The 14,131-nt window shown below is 42.3% G+C and overlaps 1 protein-coding gene across 1 annotated transcript in view; it reads right to left on the bottom strand.

Moving 5' to 3' along the window:
* Positions 1–4,662: 4,662 nt before the first annotated feature.
* The window catches only part of LOC309555661 (granzyme A-like), a 46,376-nt gene continuing 36,907 nt past the window's right edge, over positions 4,663–14,131 (bottom strand). Inside the window, exon 5 of the mRNA XM_082257693.1 lies at positions 4,663–5,087. Within this exon, the coding sequence (XP_082113819.1) occupies positions 4,929–5,087 (159 nt within the window). The 3' untranslated portion in view covers positions 4,663–4,928. The remainder of the gene's footprint in view (positions 5,088–14,131) is intronic.

Here is a 14,131-nt window from a genome sequence, read left to right as displayed (position 1 = left end):
TGGCACATAGAGCAGTTATGAATGTGGTTTATAGGTGTTTTAAGAGTTGACTTGTTTTTTCCACTGTGGTTGAAATTACCATTGTATTTCAGTTTTTGGTTAGGCACCTTGTGGCATGAAAAACTTTAACCCCATACTTACTACACAGGACTAAGAAGTTTACTTAGTCCTTAAATCCTTACATGAGCTTCAGCACCACCATGTGCTGACTTATGCCTCGTACACACGTACCGATCGTCGGCCGAACGATCGGCCTTCTTTTGTCCGAGGGCTGTCGTGTCTGTTGAAAAGTGCAAAAGACTGCACACGAATTTTGTCGGCCAACAACAGCCGACTGCAGAAGTGATGTCATGTGATGGTTAACTTTCCCTATGTTTTTTCTTTTCTGAGCATGCTCAATCTTGCAAATCTGCTGTCTGTCGGCCGAATTCTGTACTGACTGGCGAACAATCGGCCGTTCTGGTGTCGGCATACAAAAATTTTAATGCTTGCACGACAGATTCTGTTCGGCCGAAAGTGCGCTGTCGGCTGTCGGAAGCATCATACTAACAAGCCTACAATCGGCCGATCGGTCGTCGGCCGAATCTTTTCGGCCGACAATCTGCACGTGTGTACGGGGCATTAGGAATCAATGGCAAATTCTCATACCATGAAGATTTCTAAATAGGACAAATTACAGCTGGAAAACTGTAATTTTATTGATACACACAAATACCAAGAAACATAACGCAACCCTAACTTAAAAAAAAAACTCTTAAAACATGCCCATAAAATACAATAGGACACCCTCCTAAGAAAAACAGACACTCTGTAAAAATGTACATCCAAACTGCATTGCATTAAAATACAGAATTAAAGCCTAACTTAACCCTCAATCAGCATTATTTATTTTAACTTCATAAGTGCCGGTTCACATTGAAGCGGCACGATTTTCGGGGCGAGCTGTGAAGTCGCGTGCCCCGCGACTTCGGCATGACTTGCACGGACTTCATAAAATGAATGTCTATGCAAGTCGCTCCAGGTCGCCACGAAGTAGTACAGGACCCTTTTTCTAAGTCGGAGCGACTTGTGTCGCTCCTATTAGAACCGTTCCTGTACTACACTATGGGACGCGACGGTGCGTGACTTGTCAGGCTGACCAAGTCGCCTGACAAGTCGTACTAGTGTGAATGGAGACTTAGTAAATAGATAGGAAGGTATATTGTTTTTTTCTTGTTTTCAACTTTTTTTTTTAAATTTCTTTAGTTGCTTCCTGGTTTATGAACTAGGCCAAAATAATGTCACACATCCCAGGAGTCTTCATAGGGAGGAAGGGATTTCTCAGGAAAAAATACCTTCCTGCCTCTATGCTAGAACTGCACGATTCTGGATAAAATGAGAATCACTATTTTTTTGCTTAGAAAAAAAACTTTACTGTTTAGTTTTTTATTTTAATTCATTGAAGTGTATTTTTTCTCAAAAAGTTTTGTTTGAAAGACTGTTGAGCAAATACTGTGTGACATAAAATATTGCAATGACCACCATTTTATTCTCTAGGGTCTCTGCTAAAAAATATATGTGTATATATATATATATATATATACTGTATATATATATATATATATATATATATATATATATATATATATATATATATATATATAATGTTTGGGGGTTCTAAGTAATTTTCTAGCAAAAAATACAGGTTTTTTTCTTGTAATCAACAAGTGTCAGAAAAAGGCTTAGACTTTAAGTGGTTAAACTGACCTCATATACAGACCAAAGTTCATCCCTTTGATCTACAAGAACCAAATGATACATTGTTTCTCTTTATCTCCCAGAGCTGAGCAATTTTGTGTTTAACTTTGCTGGCTGTTTTTTTTTAGCATGGAACTGCCCTACACTTACATGAATCTTGGAGTTGCCTGATTAAGATTATAAGGGGGGGGGTTTGAATTGAGATCACGATTTTTTAACGATTAATCATGCAGCTCTACTGCATGCCTAAACTAAGGGCAGACAAATTCCAGGAAGTAATGCTACATGTGTCATCTGCCCTTATTTTAGATGGATGTGGATAGAAATACTAGAATGTGTTTTTCAAAGCAATTTCTCAACAAATTGAAGCATGGAGACATGAGTTTTCTTTGAATATTATGAATTAAATAGCGTTTTTAGTTTGTGGTGTTCAGGTACAGTTTAGTTCTACTTTAATATAATTCTTTTACATCTTAATAAACTCCACAGAGAAGGCATAGAGAGGAAATGCCTTGCATAGGCCTTGGTCACTTACCACAGTGGACATTCCCAAGCCTCTACACTGGCTCTAATTTCCAGGCAAGTGGGTGCAGATTATGGATCTGAGTTTGTCTATGTTACCCTTTTTAGATTCATAAGTGAAGACTGGCACACCAAAAATTCCTGTGTTCAATAAAAGTCAATTATTCTGCAGATATAAACATTGCAGCCCCATTTGGGCCCTCAACTGTGTGATGCATTTCACCTAATGATGTGTAAAAAAAAATGTCATGTTATTTGAGTTTTTGATTAGAGGCTTTGTGGCATTGAAAACTTTGATCTTATGCTTACTTTACAGAACAAAAGACTAAGGAGTCCAATATTTCTATGCTTGTAAATAATCATCTTACATGAATTCACCATTACCGTGTGCAGATTTAAGATTTAAATTAAATTGCAAATTCTAATATCACAGAGATTATCAAGCCAAAAAATCACACAGTTGGAAAAGTGTAGTATTACAGACAAGCCCATCATATATTACTTAAAGCGGAGTTCCACCCTGGTTATACATTTTTTAATAAAAATACCCCGGGACAGTCAGGGCTAGCACATTCCACAATGGCTAGCCTCTGATCTGTCCCGGGTTGCACTTACCTTTTGGGAGAAATACTTACCTTGAAAATGTCTTGTCCAGCGCTGCCATCTCAGGTGTGGGCAGCTTGAAGCCAGCGCAATCCTCTTCCGCGTCCTCTTCCGTCCTCTTCCTTCTTCTTCGGTCCCACGATGCACTGCACCGGCCCCGACGTCACTTCCGGTGCGCACGCGTCATCCCTCCACAGATTCTGGGCATGCCCAGAAGCTGTTTAGAAGGGAATGACGCGCGCGCCCCGGAACTGACGTCGGGGCCGGTGCAGGCGCAATGATTCCTGGGAGCGATGACGTTCAGCTCCCAGGAATCATTGCAAAAGCCAGGAAGTGACGAATCGCCGCGGCCGCCGAGGGGAGGAAGAAGGAAGTAAGGTGAGTATATTTTCTCTACAAGGTAAGTAAAAAAAAAAAAAATTGTGATTATCCATTTGTTTTTCAGGTGACCCGGAGCGAGAAGATGGAGGTAAGTATAAATTTAGGGTGGAACTCCGCTTTAAGGACAATCTGCTAGGGAATACAGTCAATCTGCAAAATTAACTTCCACATTCAGACAGTAACCAGTCTGTGGGCTTTTTTGTTGTTTTACTGAGGGAAAACAACTTGGATAGGGATGAGGGGTTATAGGATGCCCAACTTGACTTGGTAACTTGATAATGATTACAAACTTCCTTCACTTTGTACACAAAAATGCAAATCCAGGATTGTACTTCTGATGGATTAGTAGCAAGATTTCCTCTCTTTAGGAGCTCTATGTCCCCTTGGTGAAATATTGCAAAGACCCTACACTTACAGGAGCTCTATGTCCCCTTAGTGAAACCAGCAAAGTAACAACTGTATGCAGGAACACTGTGTCCTCTTGGTAGAAATACCACAAAGTCCCAAACTGGATGCAGGGGCACTATATTCCCCTAGTAGAACCTCACTGTATGTAGGAGCGCTGTGTCCCCTTAGCAGAACCTCACACAGTCTCAACACTTGAAGAAAATATCAGCCCACCTGGCTGCCTTGAAAAGTGTCCCAGAGTCATGGATTTAGGTTGGCTATGACATTGTCCCAATGAAAGCATGGTGGATATTGCATCTGGCAGCCTTCACCCTTGTGGGCCCTGGGGGTGTAGAGGTACTCACGCTGTCCCTTGAATCCCCGCTGCTTTGGATAAGACTGCTGTGTCATGCCTCCTGCTGGACAGATCCTCCCATGTTAGATGAGGCATCTTCTGGCCAAGACTGAGGAGTAGTGAAGATCCCTCTCTCTCCTTCCTCAGCTCCAGCCTGACAGCAGAGTCCACCAATCCCAGGGTCCCCTCCCAGGCCTCACAACATCAATCTCAACACTCCTGGTATTTTGGTAGTTGTCCAGTAGCATAGAGAGGGTTATTGTGAGCGAATATTCCTTTCACTGTCATTTTGTACTTGCATGAATACAAACCATTGCTCACATCCTCTGATGTATCAATGAACAAAGACCATCTGGTTCTCCCCTTACAGGAATTGGCCAGGGAAGAAATCAAATTCTCAGCCTAAGAATCCTAAGCAGACTAAAACAATCAAACACCATTCCACTGACTACAATGGAGCCAAAACAAAACAGTCCAACAAAGAGGGTGCTACACCAGTGTAGGATACCCTGACTTCCATCTTTGCATTGTAGTACAGTCATATACATTTTATTTACACAATTTTAATGAAGGTTAAGTTTTAATACCATTGGCCTTGGTGCGTAGGGTACCACACCCTCTTTCTGTAAAACTAAAGGAAACCTATAGACCAAATACTGATAACTGCTACATTTTTATTTATTTTATGATTGGATAAAGCAACAGGATGGGAAGAAACATACATTATTCCATGTTGTAGCAAGAAGGGGTAAACTTCAGGCAATATAGGAACAAAGCAAACAATTTTCATGGGAACATTTCACTTCTGGGTCTACAGGAGTTATGAAAAGTCAGTGGCTTATACAGCATATAACTATAATATCACTTTTGGGTTTGGATAACCTTTTGAAAGAAAAACAATGCAGTTAGTATTGAAGGTCAAAGAAAAGTTATAGGGAAGTGTCTATGGTCTTTTCTTGGTTTCTTTGTTGATCCACTTCATGTAGTCTTTAGTCAGACGAGTGGAGACATCAGCCCCATTCGGAATTCCACACAGCAGAGATCCGAAGGACATTATGCCTTTCAGGAAGCCTCCACACAATAATGGACCTCCAGCATCTCCCTGAAATGAAGACATAGTCATTTTAACAACAATTATTAGTTTAAGGAATAACATAGGATGGGTTAGAATATGATACTTTTTAGCACCATTAAAGCATATATACACCCAAAAATTATATATTGCAGCTTAACAGTCCTTAAATGTGGTGGTCTGCATGAGTTTTCTTTTTTTTCAGGCTAAGAACATTTTCAGCAAGTACAAAAAAATACCTGTTGATTTTGCCAGAAATGCAGTGTGCTTGTCACTTCCCATGAGAAGAAAGCACAAATATGCTTATCTATCTTGTGTAAACTACTAATCCCATCAATCCTCCATGTAATGGTAATAAACAAAGGTAGACATGTTTGAAGTCCAGCCTGCGTGACAACTATGGCTCCTTCTATAGATACTGTGGAGAAATGAGCCAAGAAGGGATGGGAAGTGTGTTATTTGCAAGATTACCAGCCACCGCATCCAAGGACTGGTAAGGTGCATTACAGTCATTTCTTTTCAGGTAGGTTCTGCTTTTCCCCGAAGGGGCCACTGAAAACAGACAGGTTCTCCCTAAGTAATACAGAGGCCACCAGTCACACAAGCACACTGACAATAAAACTTTGCCTAGGGGATGTCTTGCAGAACAATTTTAAAAGGAAGATAGGGTTTAGGGTCCCAGGATATTCCAAAATGGCCAGCAACAGCAGCAAAAGAATAAGCTTCTCTCTAGCTCCGCAATAGCAGGTAGCGAGGAATGTTGGTAGGCTCCACATCAAGAGCAATTTTCAGCAACTGGTTCCTGTTTCACTTTCACTTCTGTGCAACTATCAGTCATCAGTAAGATCTTTACTTACAGTATCCCAGGAACTATCTGACACCTTGACTCTGAAAAAGTGTACTTTAGCAGGTGTCCGCTTTGTAGCTGTCCTCCTTGGACCTTTAGTGCAACAAATGCTGAGGCCTAAACAGTGGATTCTTGTCCTAGTGATCAGTCTCCTAGGGACAGCAGCCTCCAGGAGTGCCGGAAACCTCCCTGACGAGGAAAGAACAGTCTACTCACAGTTCCTGCACGTTTATCACCTCCCTAGCCACCTTCTGGTTCTCCCCTTACAGTAATTGGCCAGGGTATGATAAATATTCAGCTGATTATTTGAATCTCCCCCCCCCCCTTGTGCTCTGGAAGCTTCCTCCAGAGGCTGGAGGAAGAAATCAAATTCTCAGCCTAAGAATCCTAAGCAGACTAAAACAATCAAACACCATTACACTGACTACAATGGAGCCAAAACAAAATAGTCCAACAAAGAGGGTGCTACACCAGTGTAGGATACCCTGACTTCCATCTTTGCATTGTAGTACCTTGCAGTAAAATGTGTGGCAACTCCAGAACCATGTTGTGGTTGATTTTTATTTGCAGCCCAATGCACATCCCCAGTTCCCAACAGTGGGCCTGCATTTCTTGCACACTACAATGCACAGAAATAAACCACTTTGTGGTGTGCTGACAAAAAAAAGTTTATGTACTGTGACAGGAAGTCAGGTAAATCTGTGGATGTTGTCACAGACAGGAGATACATTTCCACCTGGTTTAGAAAATTCACCAATTACTATAGGGTGTCGGCTGCAGAGGTAGCCAGAAAGGTGTAAGAACGATGAAAAGACTTCAGCTGTTCAGGATGAGGCAATTAAGGCCTCTATAAGTTATCCAGAGGATGATTACTGATCGCTGCCTCCTGAAGCTGTGTGAGTATAGGAGAGCAGTAAGACTGAAGACTTCTCAAGGTGAGGTCATGGATTTTTTCTGTGTGAAGAAAAACAAAGGGATATTTTCTGTGTGAAGAGAAAATAAATGGACTATTGATTGTCTGCTGTATGATCAGCAGTGTCTGCCCAGCAGTAGGTTGGGACAGACTCCATGGGTAGGTTCCTGTGTGTGAAGGTAGACGCCTACAGTGGCCAGGGTTTATTTTATTTTATGTTTGTTTTGAATTATGCTGTTTTTGATGCTTGCACTTGTGTGAAGAAAATTGCAAGCATAAACCATAGATTGTTGTTTTCAACTACTCCTCGGCTATCTCTCTGTGTAACGAACCCTCCCAAGGGGTCACCCCCTCTCGCTACCGAGCTAACCCCTCACAGTACATTTATAAGTCCAGTGTGGTGCACTGGCAGCCCCTTCAAAAGTAATAGATAGAGATGTGCACGATTGAAAAATGTTTTTTGTTTAGTTTTGGGTTCGTTTATTGTTAATAATTTCACCTTGTCACATTCAGTATGTTAGAATGAATCGTTTTCGGAATTTGTTTCGTATATTCATTATTTTTACATTGAAAATTAATCTGAATTTGAATAAAAATTAATTTGAATTAGAAATGGAAACATATTGCAATAAATACAGTAAGGTAAAAAAAAGTACAATAAAGTGATGATTCCTACTTAGGCTGCTTTATAGAATAGATAGAATAGAATAGAATATAATAGAACAGAATAGAAAATAATTTTTTTAAATTTTTTTGTTTAATAAAGGAATTGTCAAAAACTGGCTTTTGTCTTTATTTTTTCTCGTACTTTTTTTTGGTGAATGGGTAAGGGTACAATGTACCCGATATACATTCACATTGGGGGGGGGGGGTGGGATCTGAGGGCCCCCTTGTTAAAGGGGGCTTCCAGATTCCGATAAGCTCCCCACCCGCAGACCCCGGCAACCACAGCCCACGGTTGTCCAGAAGAGGCTCTTGTCCCCACCCCAAAAGCACTCTCCCCATGTTTAGGGCAAGCGGCCTGGTATGGTTCAGGAGGGGGGGGCTCTTGCTCGTCCCCCCCTCCCACTATCCTGGCCAGCCAGACTGCTTGTTTGGATAAGGGTCTGGTATGGATTTTTTTTTTATATAATTCTGTCATAGGGTTCCCCTTAACCACTTAAATACAGGGCACATTCACTCCCTTCTTGTCTAGACCAATTTTCAGCTTTCAGTGCTCATTGGTGTCTATTGGAGATCTCAGCCAGCTTGACATGGCACTGCTCCCTGTCTTTAACATTGGCATCTATGGGAAATCTCGGTCAACTTGACATGGCACTACTCATGAACTATAAGTGACAGGGACACAAAACTTGGGGAGCAATGAGAGGGGACCCAGGAATACAACATACATTATAAAAGTGGGGTATGCCTGTTCACTACACTGACTGCACTAAACTAACTCAACTCACTATCCATTAACTATCTGCCTAACCTCTATTATCATACACTATACACGGCTGCCATGTAAGCAGCAGCCTTATATAGTGTGGGGCATGGACTTGGCCAATCATGCCTCTGACCGGACACTGTGCTGTGATTGGCCAAAGCATACAGGTCCTGTGCATGCTTTGGCAAATCATCAGATCATCACTAATTTATTCACTGCACCAGCGCAGTGCATTATGGGGTGCATTACTTCCCGCAGAGCACCCTATTTGTTTGTGTGTTCAGCGAACACACGAACAGCTGATGTTCCAGTCGAACTTATGTTCGGCTCGAAACTTGAAGCTCATCCTTATTGAGCATCTGTGGGACATCCTCAAACGGAAGGTGGAGGAGTGCAATTTCTCTAACATCCACCAGCTCCGTGATGTCATCATGGAGGAGTGGAAGAGGACTTCAGTGGCAACCTGTGAAGCTCTGGTGAACTCCATGCTCAAGAGGGTTAAGGCAGTGCTGGAAAATAATGGTGGCCACACAAAATATTGACACTTTGGGACCAACTTGGATATTTTCACTTAGGGGTGTACTCACTTTTGTTGCCAGAGGTTTAGACATTAATGGCTGTGTGTTGAGATATTTTGAGGGGACAGCAAATTTACACTGTTATACAAGCTGTACACTCAATACTTTGCATTGTAGCAATGTGTCATTTCTTCAGTATTGTCTTGTGAAAAGATAAAATAAAATATTAACAAAAATGTGAGGGGTGTACTCACTTTTGTGAGATACTGTACTTACAAGGCTAAATATTCGTTTGTGAGAGGTCTTTATTCTAATTGTATAATTTATTTTGCCATTTTGTTAAAGTTCAACTCTAGAATAAAAGCTTCTTGCAGTCTCAGTAAAGCAAAGCTCAGTCTCAGAGAAGCAGCACTGGGTGCCAGTCAGTCATGTTGCAATGCTTGTGTGGTAACAAGAGACATGTTAACCACTTCCATACAGAGCAGTTAGACACCCTTCCTGCCCAGACCAATTTTCAGCTTTCAGCACTCTCACACTTTGAATGACAATTGCTCAGTCATGCTACACTGTAACCAAACAAAATTTTTATCATTTTTTTCACACAAATAGAGCTTTCTTTTGGTGGTATTTGATCACAACTGGGGTTTTTTTTTTTCGTGATATATGCAAAAAAAGAGCAAAAATTTTGAAAAAAAAAACACTTTTTTTTAGTTTCAATTATGAAATTTTGCAAAAAATAAAATTTTCTTCATACATTTGGGCCAAAATGTATACTGCTACATGTCTCTGGTAAAATTAACCCAAATTAGTGTATATTATTTAGTCTGTGTGAAAGTTATTGAGTCTAGAAGCTATGGTACCAATTACTGAAAATTGATCACACCAGATGTACTGACTGCCTATCTCCTTTCTTGAGGCCCTGAAATGTCAGGACAGTACAAATACCGACCAAATGACCCCTTTTTGTAAAGTAGACAGTCCAAGGTATTTAGTAAGAGGCATGGTGAGTTTTTTGAAGTTGTAATTTTTTCCCACAATTCTTGGGAAAATTAAGAAAAAAAATTTTTTTTCTTTTTTTTCCCACAAAGTTGTCAATTTATAAGCTATTTCTAACACATAGCATGTACACAGCAAAAATTACACCCAAAAATACATTCTGCTACTCCTTCCGAGTATGGCGATACCACATGTGTGAGACTTTTACACAGCCTGGCCACAAAAAGAGACTCCATGTCCAAGAAGCACATTCAGGCGTTCTAGGAGCATAAATACACATAAAACTTTCTTACTACCTATCACACTTTTCAAGGCCCTAGAGCACCAATACAATGGAAAAGTCCACAAAATGACCCCATTTTGGAAAGCAAACACTCCAACGTATATTCTATGAGGCATTATGGGTCGTTTGAACATATCATTTTTTTCCACAGGTTTTTGGAAAATGTGGGAAAAAAATGAAAACTTTTTTTTTTTTACACAAAGTTGTCAATTTATAGGATATTCCTAACACATAGCATGTACACAGCAAAAATGACACCCCAAAATACATTCTGCCACTCCTCCTGAGTATGGCAATACCACATGTGTGAGACTTTTTCACAGCCTAGCCATATAGAGGGGCCTAACATCCAAGGAGCATCATCATGCATCCTAGCCACTTGCCTAGGCCTATTTTTGACATTTGGTGTTTACAAGCTAAAATCAGTTGTTTTGCTAGAAAACTGCTTAGAACCCCCAAACATTATATATTTTTTTTTAGCAGAGACCCTAGAGAATAAAATGGAGATTATTGCAATATTTTTTATCACACCGTATTTGCGTAGCGGTCTTCCAAACGCAATTTTTTTGGAAAAAATTCACTTTTTTTAATTAAAAAATAAGAAACCAGTAAAGTTAGCCCAATTTTTTTCCATAATGTGAAAGATAATGTTACGCCGAGTAAATAGATACCCAACATGCCATGTTTCAAAATTTCGCACGCTCACGGAATGGTGACAAACTTTTGTACTTAAAAATCCCCATAGGCGACAATTTAAAAATTTCTACAGGTTGCCATCTTTGAGTTACAGAGGAGGTCTAGGGCTCAAATTATTCCCCTTGCTCTAACGATTGCGGCGATACCTCACATGTGTGGTTTGAACACCGTTTACATATGTGGGCGGGGTTTCTGTATGCATTCGCTTCTGCGCGCGAGCTAACGGGGACAGGGCGCTTTAATTTTTTTTTTTTTTTTACTATTTATTTTATTTATTATTTTTTATTTTTACACCATTTAAAAAAAAAAAAAATTGATCATTTTTATTTCTATTAAAAGAAATGTAAATATTCCTCGTAATAGAAATAGGCACGACAGGACCTCTTTTTTGTGAGATCTGGGGTCAAAAAGTCCTCAGATCTCACAAGTACACTAAAAGATATAAAAAAAAAAAAAAAAAAATTATTATAATATAAAATGAAAAAAAAAAAAAAAAGGACCTTTAAACCGGTTGCTAGGCAACAACATTTTCCGTAGCTCCGGTCCTCTAAGACCATAGAGTCAAGTGAGGGCAAGCTTGACCTCACTCGACATCCTGTCTGTGAGGATCTGGGACCGGATCGTTTTCCCCGCTGCCGGCGGGTCCGGTAAGCGGGGAAAAGGACCGGAACGCGTCGGGAGGGGGGGGGGCGCCTCTTCCGCCATCCCGGATGGGTGATCCCACGGCGAATCCGCCGCTGGGACCACCCTTATCGGAAAGCCAACTGTCCACCGTTTAAAAAAATACCAGGGTTATGGCAGCTATCTGCTGCCATAACACCGGTATTTAGGTTTAAACGGAGGACGTATATAAACCTTTTTGGACTTGGACATGGTGGCTGTATGAAGGGTGACAGGTACTCGGGTACTTTGTTGGGCAGGTGACAGGTACTCTGGTACTGATGAGCAGGTGGCAGGTACTCGGGTACTCCGATAGGCAGGCGACAAGTACTCGGGTACTCTGATGGGCAGGTGACAGGTACTGATGAGTAGTACTCACTGACTGATAGGTGATAGGTGATACTGTACTGATGGGTACTGATGATCAGTACTGATACGTGATAGGTACTGATGAGTACTGATGAGTAGTGATGGGTACTGATGAGCAGGCGGCAAGTACTTGGGTACTTCAGGCGTCAGGTACTCTGATGAGCAGGTGGAAGGTACTCGGGTACTCTGATGGGTAGGTGACAGGTACTCAGGTACTATGATGACGGGTACTCCGTTGACAGGTACTCAAAGTACCCGAGTACCTGTCATCAGAGTACCCGAGTACCTGTCATCAGAGTACCCGAGTACCTGTCAGAGTACCCGAGTACCCGTCATCAGAGTACCCGAGTACCCGTCATCAGAGTACTCGAGTACCTGTCATCAGAGTACCCGAGTACCCGTCATCAGAGTACCTGAGTACCCGTCATCAGAGTACCCGAGTACCTGTCATCAGAGTACCCGAGTACCCGTCATCAGAGTACCCGAGTACCTGTCATCAGAGTACCCGAGTACCTGTCATCAGAGTACCCGAGTACCCGTCATCAGAGTACCCGAGTACCTGTCATCAGAGTACCCGAGTACCCATCAGAGTACCCGAGTACCTGTCATCAGAGTACCCGAGTACCTGTCATCAGAGTACCCGAGTACCTGTCATCAGAGTACCCGAGTACCTGTCACCAGCCCATCAGAGTACCCAAGTACCTGTCATCTGAGTACCTGATGGGCTGGTGACAGGTACTCGGGTACTTTGATGGGCTAGTGACAGGTGCTCTTTATTGGGGGGGGGCAATCAGTGTGTTTAGGGTGCACTGTAGTTGGTAACTAGCTGTTACCACAATCTCCTCCTCACACAGGATCAGTGTGTGAGGAGGAGAACACGGTGACAGCTAGTTACCGTGTTCTCTGTTGACATTTGTGACCGGCTGTGATTGGACACAGCCGGTCACGTGGTAAAGAGCCAATTTCATTGGCTCTTTACCTAGATCGGGGATCGACTCTGTCCGAGGGACGAGCCTCGTCCCCGATCGCTGCTCTGCGCGCCCCCGGGGGCGCGCATTGCAGAGAGAACGAGCGGCTCGTGCTGGAGCCGCTCATGTGATCGGCTGTGATTGACACAGCCGATCACATGGTAAACAGCCAATTTCTATTGGCTGTTTACCTTGATCAGGGATGGGCTATGTCCGAGGGACGAGCCTCATCCCTGATCGCGCCGCTGCGCGCCGCCGGGGGCGCGCAGTAGCAGCTAGAACGGGCCGACGTCATATGACGGCGGCCCGGATCTAGACAACCACTTTGCCGACGTCATTTTACATGACTCGGTATGGAAGTGGTTAACTGAAGGCGAGAGCAGAGCAATGAAAAGATGAGCTCATTAGTTTATTTCTTTTCCTTTCACTGCCCAGTCATAAGCAGGGGGAGAAACAAAAACAGTGTGACTAACTGTATGTTGGCAGATGTAGTGCCCCTTAACCTCTTCTGGACTGGACCTTTTTCTAACACTTGTTGTTTACAAGTTAAAATCAGTTTTTTTTTGCTAGAAAATTATTTAGAACTCCAAATATTTTTTTTTTTTATCACACCGTATTTGCACAGCAGTCTTACAACTCACGGGGAAAACTACCAGGAACTGGCGGGAGGGGGAGGGGGGGACCACTCCCACTGCCCATAAGTGTGATCCCGCAGCGAATCCGCCTCTGGGACTACCCTTATTTTAAAGCGGATCACCCGCCATTTAAAAAAATACTAAGGTTATGGCAGCTATCTGCTGCCCTAACCCCCGGTATTTAAAATCAAAGTACCAACGTAAATACACGGTGGGCAGTCTGTAAGTGGTTAAATAGAGTCATACCCCTGTTGATGTAATGGGTGGAGTCTGTTCCCTTTTCATTATTTGCAGTGGGTGGGGCCAAGCAGTATGAGTATGGGAACAAGTAACCCGTCTTAAAAAGAGAGGACCCTGTGGAGGGCTAAACTAGTATGACTTTAATGGAGGACGCAGCTGGGAGGATGCAGAAATATGTAGCTACCCTTGACTACCCCTGTAACTGGGGGTGGAGTTGAAAAAGATAAAGACCCATTGCTGAGGGACTCATGGAAAAGCAAGAGGAGAGATGGTTGGATCTAATGGGTTTGTGATAGCTGCAGTAAACTGATCCGTGCTGTAGAGACTAACATTCAGGAGGTTGTGTAATGGGGGTACTGTGTTCTGCACTGTAAAGACAATGTTCAGGAAGCCCAGTTATGGACTGTCATGAAATGTTCTTTAGTAAATGATTGAAAGGCACTCTCTACGTGGACATCCTTGATTCTGGCAAAGAGGCTCTGGCTGGTGTTCTGGCGAAAACTCCAGCTCACCAAAATCC

Source organism: Pelophylax lessonae (assembly GCF_965119305.1).
Source record: "Pelophylax lessonae genome assembly, chromosome: 1".
NCBI lineage: Eukaryota > Metazoa > Chordata > Amphibia > Anura > Ranidae > Pelophylax > Pelophylax lessonae.
This window is presented reverse-complemented; position numbering and strand designations above follow the sequence as displayed.